We start from the raw sequence: 10,721 nt of genomic DNA on the forward strand, positions 1-10,721 counted from the left end.
TCAGGCATTGTGGCTGTATTTTACAGTCTGAGACAAAGCAGGATAAATTACTAGAATAATTCTAAGAGCGGATACGCTATAGTAAATATCACATCTGGAAGAGCTGAAGTGTAATGATGAATAAAGATGGGTGGTTATGTGTGGCATTCTCAAACCAAAGTTAGTAAAGTATTCACACTTTCTCACCATTTGTGGTGGGGGAGAGGGGAAACTGTGAGGATCTTGAAGCTGAATCTGGTTGGAGGCTGTGGCTTCATTGGGGAGCCCCCAGGCCAAAAGAAGGCATTGCTGGGGAGGGAAGGGGCATAGCCAAAACTGCCAATGGAAGGTGAAGTTGTTCTCAATGCCAGAAACCTGGAGGGAGAGCAGCACTGGGAACACTAGAAATGAATCCCCCGATGCACATGGGGCCAAGCTGGAGGGAGGAATTTCGCCCTTGTACTGTTCACAGTGCCGGGTTTACAATGGTGCCATGGAGCCAGGCCCATGCTCAGAAGCGGCCCTGGCCTGCTCCGCTTGCACTGCGCCCTGAGACCCAGCTGGCTCCCCCACCCACCACTTGCTCCTCTCAGCCTCGGCTGACTGAGGGTTCCTCTCCGTCCCCATCCCCAGACCCCTACTTCTCTCTGTCCCCTGGCCGGACCCCAGTGCACCTCCGGCTCCAGGAAGTCTCTGATTCCCACCACCTGTGTGGCCCCACCTGTCTCCCGGAGCTGAGCTGCCTGGGAGTGGTGCAGAAGTGTGGCCAGTCTCAGGTCTCAGCTGGTGGGGGCGGACGACAGTGTGGGGGAGGGGAGGCTTGGCTGGTCCTCTCCAGGCAAGTGGGCCCTCAGGGACCTGGCCAGGGCAGGCCCTGGCCTGGCTGATCACGCCACTCCCAAGGGGCCGGAGCGATTCCCTGCCCCAGGACCAACCCTGGCTGCACTGCCAGCTCAGCCTGGCAGACAGACACCTCCCAGCAGGGCGGGTGAGTGTGGCCGGGAGGCAGGGCGTGGGGGAGTGGGTCTCTCATGGGTCTGCGTGGGGGGAGGTTGCTGGGCTGTGAGGGGGTGGGGAAGATTGTTTGTTGGGGCACTAGGGTGTGGAGGTTCTGCGGGGGGTGCTGAGCACTTGTGGTGGGGTTGTGGGCAGGGGGGCGCTGAGCAGGGCTGGTGTTGTGCAGGGCCCTGTGCATTTGTGGAGGAGTCTGGGGTGGGTGCTGGGCATAGTGGGTCCGGGGGAGCTCTGGCCATAGGGAGTCGGGGAGTGTTGGGCGGGGCGGGGGCTGTGTGGCACAACATGGGCCCACCCCCTGAGGGAAAGGGGCACGCTGGCAGCACAGGGCCAGGCGGCCCACTGGGCATCTGGCAACTGCTGGTTTGTAAACAGTGCCCTCGCACTGGGCTGGGCGGAGCTGGGCCGCCCCTGCCATGCCATGCCTCATTGCCCCTGGCTGGCCCCTTGCTCTGGGGACTGACCTCCTCGGACCGTGCTCCATTGCCTCCATGGGGGCCCACAAATATGTTTGGCGTCAGGCCCACAAAAGGTTGATCCAGCCCTGACTATTTGTGGAATGTAGGTACACGTAAACAGCAGTCATTAATGTGCAGTTATTCACACAGCTTTGTGGGTGGATACTAATTTCCCAGAGATTATGTAAGAGGCAAACTGTACCACATATCCTTTGTAATCTACACAAAGGTGCTGGGGAGTGGGAAGGATAGGCTTTTGGGGCATTCACCTCAGAGTCATTAGTCTGACTAGTAGTTTCATCCAGGCTGGTAGTGAGAGTAAAGGATATTGTGACAGGGCAGCCTGCCCCTTTCTGGCTCAAGAGGCATGGGGCCTGGCAGCCCTATTCAATTAGTACCACCCTACCACACCTGGGTAGGGTGTAGGACTTAAAAGGGAGAAAACCCAGCAGTGTATAAAGGTGACTGGGGAGGAGTGTGGACTGATGGTTTCTTCCTGAGGGCCAGAGGCCTTTGTACTGAGCTGGCTGAGGAAGACACCCAGGGGAGAGCAAGGAGCTCTCCAGTGGGAAACCTGAAGGAAAACTTGTATCTTGAGTCCTTTAAGTGTGTTTGGTAATGAAAGAGATGCCAGAGCTCAAGCAATTAGGTGCCAGAGCTCAAAATTTTTTTTTACTTTCATAATTGATGCAGCAAGCCCAGAGGTACCAGTGCTATGAACTGCCAAGCCTAGAGGTGCCGCGGCTCAGCCCTGGCAAGCCCTGGCACAAATTAAGTGCTGGTGTCTGGGTATATCTTGGAAATCAAATTTCCCATTACCCATTTCCACAGATCTTTACTTCTTCCCCATAATCTACAGCAGGAATGGTTTAACCTGGGACTCCTTTCCTTCGTAAAGAGCCACCAAGAATATAAATTTTCCAAATACATTTCAACCAACCTGACTTGAGCTGGAGTATCTCACCTCCTCTCTGTTGGATGTTCTGACCCCAAAACGACCAACAGAAGTAGTGTCAAGCAAAATCAAACAATTCCCAAACTGTGTCTCTGGTTCCCTTAGGAATCTTTTTATATCCTCTCTGAATGTTTCAAGATTATAAAGTTACGTTACATAATATTGTACGAAATGCACATTTTCATATGGGACCTAAACCTTAAAGCAATATTCACATGTGCAAGTAGTCCCTTTGAAGTCAATGTGATTATTCATATAAGTAAAATTTTGTAGGATCAGACCCAAACATATTAACTCCTAATGTCAAACAAACCACAATATCTATAGGCCAGATACTCTGCTGGTATAATTTGGCTTAGTGGCCACTAAAGTCAATGGAGCTATGCCAACACACATTTACAGTTGTGGGCCAGATCTGCTGAGGATCTGGCCAACAATCTTTACAGAGAGGCTCATAATAACCACTTGTAATCTGCTTGTCTAAATATTGATGCAAGGTTGTGTGCTAATGTGGACGTGTATTTAGTTGCTGGTATGTGAACAGCAGCTAACTAACAATACACTGCCTAATCAGCACATACACAAAACTAATTCTATTATGGGCCTTAATGCTGCAAGCCCTCCACATATACACACACGCTGTTTCACTGGAAGGTCTTCACTTGGAGAGTTTGCAAGAATGATGGGCTATATGTGTTACTTGGCTTATCTGGGAGCTCATATAATGAAATAGTCTGTTTTTTTAAAATAAGAACTGCCTAGATACAAATACAAGGCATGGATTTTATCAAATGAATACCAGCACTTGGACACCAGGATTGTAGATGCCTTAAGCTAATATTGAAATACTCCTATCAAGAAACAAACTTTATTTTTTTTTTAAATTAATTTAAATTAGCTGGCTATCAACCATTTCCCTTGAACTGAAAACTGACAAAGTGCCTAGCAATGTGAATGGTAAATGACAGTGCATTGATCTGAGGGAGGCATCCAATAAGTGTGCTGCAGAAGACAATAACCCTAGTTTTCCTGAACATCTGAATTAGTGATCCTGAAGAGGAGTTAATAGAACATTAATAATATTGACAAATAATGCTACATTAGGAGATGTTGCAAAAATCACTGAGAACGGAGAAATGATACACAAGGATAAAGGGACCAGTCCCACAAAGTTCAAAGCACCTTTTACACCCATGAAAATCAGTGGGAATTGAGTGGTTTTCAGAACCTAATGGCATTGTACCAATCAAGGGTGTTAACATAAGGACAGGGAAAGAAATTAAACAATATTCAGTATGAGGCTGATACTTCTTGCAAAGCAGTAATGCAGTGACTGTAGCCGGCATATTATATATATATGTGCGTTAACAAAATAAAAAAAGTCGATCTCTTTGGTCTTCATTATGCAGGATCATAACATTCAGGTTAGAGTTCTTCTCTATGTGGAACTGGTGAGAACCCCTAGAAACACTACATACATTTTTAGTACTTCAGAACCACAAAGATGTTGACAAATTTGAAGGCACTTGGAGAAGATGGGAACCATTTTCAAGACACTGGTTTCAGAGTAGCAGCCATGTTAATCTGTATTCGCAAAAAAAGAAAAGGAGTACTTGTGGCACCTTAGAGACTAACAAATTTATTCGAGCATAAGCTTTCGTGAGCTACAGCTCACTTCATCAGATGCATTTTTTTGGGGGATTTTATCAAATGAATACCAGCACTTGGACACCAGGATTGTAGATGCCTTAAGCAAATTGTCATCCATTGTTTCATGTTCTCTGTGTATATAAATCTCCCCACTGTATATTCCACTGAATGCATCCGCTGAAGTGAGCTGTAGCACACGAAAGCTTATGTTCAAATAAATTTGTTAGTCTCTAAGGTGCCACAAGTACTCCTTTTCTTTTTTTTTTCCAAGACACTGTTCCCCTTTCCTCTCCCGCCAGTACAATAGTGGAAATGTCATGATGACAATAAAATATAATTTTGGGGTATGTGGTAAGACATTTGATTGAACACCTTTGGGTTTGTCAGTTTTTAAACTCTATCGGCTTTTAATTGCTCATTGAAAAAAATATAAATTTTGCCTAATGTTGTTTTATTAATGTATTGACATATTCCATATAAAATAGCAAGAACATTTCAAAGGAAAGAATTTAGGAAAATCATTGCTTGTCTTGCTAAAAAGAAAGTTGTCAGTTAATTTGTGATTGTTTGATATGATTTCAATTCTACTACCTGTCTATCTGACTTAAGTATTTGTAAGGCCTCCTATCATATTGGTCTCTAAGTGCTGATCAAAATTTAAAAGCATTTAAAACTAAACAAAAGTTCTCTCTTTGTACTTTGGATAACAGGAGTGTGTGAAACAGCGATAACAGTAAATATTAGGTTTCACTATTGTTTGATTATACCCTTTACAGCAGAAAATAAAAAGGGCCTACAAGATGCACCATGTAAAATAAAAAGAAAAGGAGGATTTGTGGCACCTTAGAGACTAACAAATTTATTTGAGCATAAGTGTCACCCATTGTTTCAAGTTCTCTGTGTATATAAATCTCCCCACTGTATTTTCCACTGAAGGCATCCAATGAAGTGAGCTGTAGCTCACGAAAGCTTATGCTCAAATAAATTTGTTAGTCTCTAAGGTTCCACAAGTCCTCCTTTTCTTTTTGCGAATACAGACTAACACAGCTGCTACTCTGAAACCTGTCATGTAAAATAAGTTTTGCAGCAGTTGGATGATCACAGTACGTGCAATAAGATAGCAGGTGTAAGTTAGCTGGTGTCAGATTTTCAACCAGCTAACAATACACTGCCTTCCTAGCACACACATTTAGTTATCACCAATGTTCTCATAAGTTGGTATCCTGATGCCTTCATAGTTCATCTCATTAAAATAACAGGGAGCTGGCCCTGCAGCAGGTGACAGTGTAGTAGAGACTGCTAGATTCACACAAAGCAGCCAGCTAACAGTACACTGCCTACCAGACACAGGGAGTCTGAGCAAGGCAACGTATTTCCTTTTTAAAGACGGTGTGACTGAATTTTATTCGTAACAGGAACTTTGCAAAGTGAAGTGATGGAAAAGTTAAAGATCCATTTGAGCAATCACTCTATTTTCCATCTAATTTCAATGTTGCTAACCTCTTTCAAAATTAACTCAATATGTATTTCAACCCAAAATGTAAATACTTACATGCAATAAATATCAAGGGCATGATTCTGATCTTAGTTACATTACTGGAAATACAGACTAATTCCAAGGAAGTCAGTTGAATTACAATAGTGTAAAGCAGTGAAAAGTGAGATCTGAATCAGGCCCTAAATTGTCAGCCAAAACTTCAGAGGGTGTTAGACTAGATTCGCTTTTCATTCACATCAGTTTTACTGGATTTAACTGGAATCACCCTGGATTAACACTGGTGTAATTTAAATCAGAATCAAGCTAAATTCTGCCCTTTTTTGGTAACCATTCTAGCTCATGCCCTGATTCAGCAAGGCAATTAAGCACGTGGCTAACTTTAAGCATGTGAGTAGTCCCATTGACTTCAATGGGCCTTTGTATCAGGCCCATAATGAGCAAAATTGATGTTGCTGTAAAAATTCACCTTCACGGTATTTAATTATTATAAATGTGGATTTTAGGACTCGTATGGGTAGTGAGCTGTATGGATGTTACTGAAGGCAGAACCAAAGAGGTTGTATGGATGTAAATAAGGACAGATTGTGGTCCTTTCTCTTTGCTTTTCAAAACCGGGCTCTTATACCACTCAAAAGGAATTCTATCTTGCAATACTCCTGAATTATCAAAAAAAAACCCCACCTATACGAACAATGATTTGTCCAGTTGCCACGGATAGGCAGAAGCCAAATGAATGAGTTGGTTAATATGGATCTGATTCCCATCACAGTCCACAAGAGGTTGCCATTTCCATGACTTCCATGATGCTTTTGAATGCAACAACGTGGAGTGCAGCTAGCAACTGTTCATATATCAAGTTCTTAACAGCCAGCTAGCAATGCACTGCCAAACTGTCACATCCTTGTGCTCCATCAGTGCTTCCTGGCCATTTTCTGTGTCCCACAGACAGCTTTCTATAGCTTAGCTATTGTTCAACATGTTTACTCTAGCATTGTGCCTTCCCAATAGTATTGCTTGTATGAATGTTAACACTAAATGCCCAAATAAATCTGTTAGACTTTAAGGAGCCACCGGACTCCTTGTTGGTTTTGTGGATACAGACTAACATGGCTATCCCCTGATACTTAACAGTAAAGTAATATACTTGCATGTCAGTGATTACTACACTTCTGTACTATATTCTGTCTTTAATGCACTCTGTTTATCTGCTCTAAAATTTCCAGTCTAGGAGTCTCCCTTTACATTGCCTCCATCCCTAAGTGTATCTGAATCTCATTTAGGATTCTACTAAAGTGACTCACCAGATTTACACCGTACGCTTTTGAGGCAAGGGCTGTCTGTATTTTGCATCTCGTACATTGCCAAGCACACTGTTGGTGATTAACACATGGTAAACTGTAAATTTAGATCTATCCGCTATGTTTTCACTCTTCATTGTTTCTTCTATTCTTTACCATGCAACCACACAAGTATGTGCCAGCTGGCTTATGATACTGCATGGACAGGCATCTTCCCACATGCCTGCACCCACTTCAACCAGATCAAGTAGCTTATATTCAGTAATCAGTCCCCATAACCTTATGAAGAAAGAATCCCAGGATCTACTTCTGAAGTTTTCATTATATCACTGCCACTTTGCCACTAGAGTAGCTTATGTACATTTGTCTACAGTTTCACATTATGCATTTAAATGAGCTTCATTTGTAGTGACTCTAATAACACAGGGAAAAAATCTCTTAAAACTTTATTTTTGTGTTCATTATTATATAGATTTTCTACTTTTTCTGTCCCTTCCTCCCTGCCCCTAAAAATATACAAAGCAGATTTTTTTGTATATGTACTTACCTTAGTGAACTTCTGTAAACTTTGTTTTCTCATCTGCTTAAGATCTTTCCCAAGTGTTTTCATTACTTTCTCCTTAAAAAAATACAGAAGTACAAACAAAGCTGTTAAATGTTCATGTATCATCTGAGCAACAACTACTTTTATCCCCAGTCTAAATCACTGGTCACATGAAACCAGATGTTTGTGGAAGATCAAATCCTGCAGTCCTTCCCCCTCTTGTACCAAAATTATTGAAGTCTGTTGGCCCTTTTCCACACTCTGCTAAAATAAAACTCTCAGCTAACTTCATGAGTTCTGCCTGAGTTAGGAAAAAGTATGATCTTTATGACTTGTTCCACAATTATTGTACTGTGTAATGGTGAGAAGATAATCACTTTACTCAACTCCAGCAAAGCACTGGTGAGTTAGAAAAAAAGAAAAATGAATGACATTTACCCACAACATGTCTTCATCTGTCTTGACCTTCCTAGAAGCAGATCTTTCTAATTTCCACTCCATCTCTGAAGATAAGCTCCTGCCACGATTATCTACCTTAAAAAGTACTTATTTATAATGTAGCTATATTGACTTATGTGCACCCAGGCGAATAAATATCACTCACTTTTGAGACACCAGGGTCCTGAGCCAATCTGGCTTTTTGCCTCTCTTCAAGGACAGATTGATGCGCTAGCTGCCCTTAACAGCCACCCTTCTTATTTAAACTCCCTCCTGCGCCTTCTGCTTGCCTTACACTCTGCCCTCTCGGAGCCCCCTTATCCCCTGACCACCCCTTGCCGCCCAAGCTCCTCTCCGCTCCGCTCCCCTCCTCCCCACTCTCACCCTGCCTGTCCCCGATGAGATCTCCCAGAGGGACCGACGTGCCATTTAAACAGACCGCACGCGCGGCAGGCAAAGCGGGAATTCCCTGCCCTGGCAGCTGATTGGCCGCCCGGCTCTGTGACTGACGGGGATTCCCTTCTTGGGAACGCTGGGGCGCGGAACGCAGGTAAACGGCGGGGCCTGCCCGCTCCCTCCCTGGAGGCTCCTGCTCCCGGGCCCGCGGTGGCTGGGCGGCTCGAGCCTCCTCATTGTCTGCAGCGGGGCGGAGCTGCTGGCCGCAGCGCCAAGGCTCGCGGGGGTCCCTCTGCTGCCACCGATGGCGGGCAAAGAAGCGGGGCTTGGCTCGCCAGGCCCTCCCTCTAACGGGCTTGGCGGAGCTGCCCTGCCCCCATCCCAGCCTGCTGGCCGCCACACCGCAGCCTGGGGCGCGTTAGCTGGGGCTGAGTTGCGGGGCAGAGGATCGCTCGGCAGCAGCAGCGATCCCGGCTGCAGGCGCTAGGAAGCTGAATCTCCCGAGCCGTCAGCTCCAGAGCTGAGGAGCCGAAAGCCACTCGCTGGCTTTCATCAAATGTTACATTGGGCTCTTTCTTCCTCCCTTCCCTCCCCCCCACATTTCACTTTATGCCAAACTTCGGGGGCGGGACGGAGGGGGGGGGGGACCGAGGAAAAGTGCATGAAATGAAATGACGAGCCAGCGAAATATTTTATGCCACTTTTTAGCAAACGCCTCTTTTCCCTTTGGAAGTGTGAGTCTTGACCCGGTTTGGATGCAAAACCGTCATCACAGGCCTGTTTAGTCTCTAAAATGGATGCGGTGGGGCGGGGGGCAGGGGATGTGTCTGTTTTACTCCAGAAATAACGGGCATCGACAAGTCCTCCCCTCTCTTCCTAAGAAATGGTCCTATTCATCTAATTAATCCTTGATACGTTGATTTATTTGGAAATCTGTGTGCTGTCATTAGCATAATCAGTGTTGTCATTAGTGTGATGTCATTTTGCAAGAACTATATGTGACTATATGTGTTGATTTATTTGGAAATCTGTGTGCTGTCATTAGCATAATCAGTGTTGTCATTAGTGTGATGTCATTTTGCAAGAACTATATGTGACAGGTTTCAGAGTAGCAGCCCTGTTAGTCTGTATCCGCAAAAAGAAAAGGAGTACTTGTGGCACCTTAGAGATAACAAATTTATTTGAGCATAATTCACTGCATGCCTCGGATGAAGTGAGCTATAACTCAAGAAAGTTTATGCTCAAATAAATGTTAGTCTTTAAAGTGCCACAAGTCCTCCTGTTCTTTTTATACTATATGTGATATCTCTAAAACAAAAAACTCCTGGATTTTTTTTTTAAAAAAAGGATATGTCATTCATGTTTTGTGTACTGTATGGGGAGAGCAGTGTTAGAAACACTGCTGGCCAAAAGCTTTAAACACACCACATAAAAATATCTCACAGATTTGATTTGAACTTCTGGGAATATTCACATGCATGAAACTACTCACCTATGTAACCAGTTTTAAGGACAAGACCAAAGTATGCATTAAATAAGGCAGATGAGCCGCTACCATCTTCCTCTGGGGTGGTAAAGTGGGGTAGAAACACTTCCCCACATTTTCTAAACTTCCTGTGGAAAGACTGGACTATTCTGATGAGAAATTTTTAAAAGTGGATTTTTCCTTCAAATTATTTTGCAGGAAAAAAATCCGTTTCACAACCAGCTTTAGTTTTATAGCTGCGTGACTGTACACACAACTCTGATGAGGCACTTGGGAAGCAAGGTCATGAAGAAGAATGTTTGCTAGCACTTTCTCTTTGAGTAATACTTAAATGAATACCACAATACAAATACAATATTACTTTCTGCTTGATTTATTTCATAAGTGTCATTTCATAATCCCACAATTTATTTGTGAAATGCAAAATGTCAGAGTCACTTAACCTTGTTTTAAATGATTTCCTTAAAAATAAATAATACAGTAAGTTTTGTAAGCATTTCACCCCCACATGGTCGTATTTGCAACACTTTAGATCGTTTAACTGAATATTAATTCCTCTTACAATAATATTCTTTAGTAAACATTGTCATATAATGTTACAGTGCAAAATAATTGGACAGTAGTAAATGCTGGCATGCATTACAGCATGTGCAACCACCAATATGATGGATGAATGCTCCATGAATAAGCAATAACCAAGCAAGAATTATTAACTATTATGTATATGGAATTGTCATTTTGGACCATAGTATGAACTTCTTGTTCACACTGATGAGCAGTTATTTCCCTGAGTAGCCTTGAAATGAATGTAATGGGACTAGTCATGTTTAAGTGTTCAACAATGTGTGCAAAGGGTTCACAATCTGGTCCATTGTGAGCTCTTCAGTGAATTTGATTTGGAGTAAATTCCTAAAATAATATTATTGGCCTTTGTTTGTCAATTTGAATTATGATCTATCAAAATGTAACGTGTGGGTTTCTCAAAAGTGCTCAGCTTTGGCCTAA

General features: G+C 43.5%; 1 protein-coding gene across 2 annotated transcripts in view; it reads right to left on the minus strand.

Annotated features, from left to right (window-relative positions):
• CDC20B (cell division cycle 20B) overlaps nt 1-8,135 on the minus strand; it is a 47,696-nt gene extending 39,561 nt beyond the window's left edge. For both annotated transcript variants that reach the window (XM_038402645.2, XM_043514392.1), the window contains exons 1-2: nt 7,835-8,135; nt 7,400-7,471 (exon numbers count right to left, since the gene is read on the minus strand). In XM_038402645.2, the coding sequence (XP_038258573.1) occupies nt 7,400-7,471; nt 7,835-7,897 (135 nt within the window). In that variant the 5' untranslated portion in view covers nt 7,898-8,135. The remainder of the gene's footprint in view (nt 1-7,399; nt 7,472-7,834) is intronic.
• Nucleotides 8,136-10,721: the final 2,586 nt, after the last annotated feature.

Source organism: Dermochelys coriacea, chromosome 5 (assembly GCF_009764565.3).
Source record: "Dermochelys coriacea isolate rDerCor1 chromosome 5, rDerCor1.pri.v4, whole genome shotgun sequence".
NCBI classification, from domain to species: Eukaryota; Metazoa; Chordata; order Testudines; family Dermochelyidae; genus Dermochelys; species Dermochelys coriacea.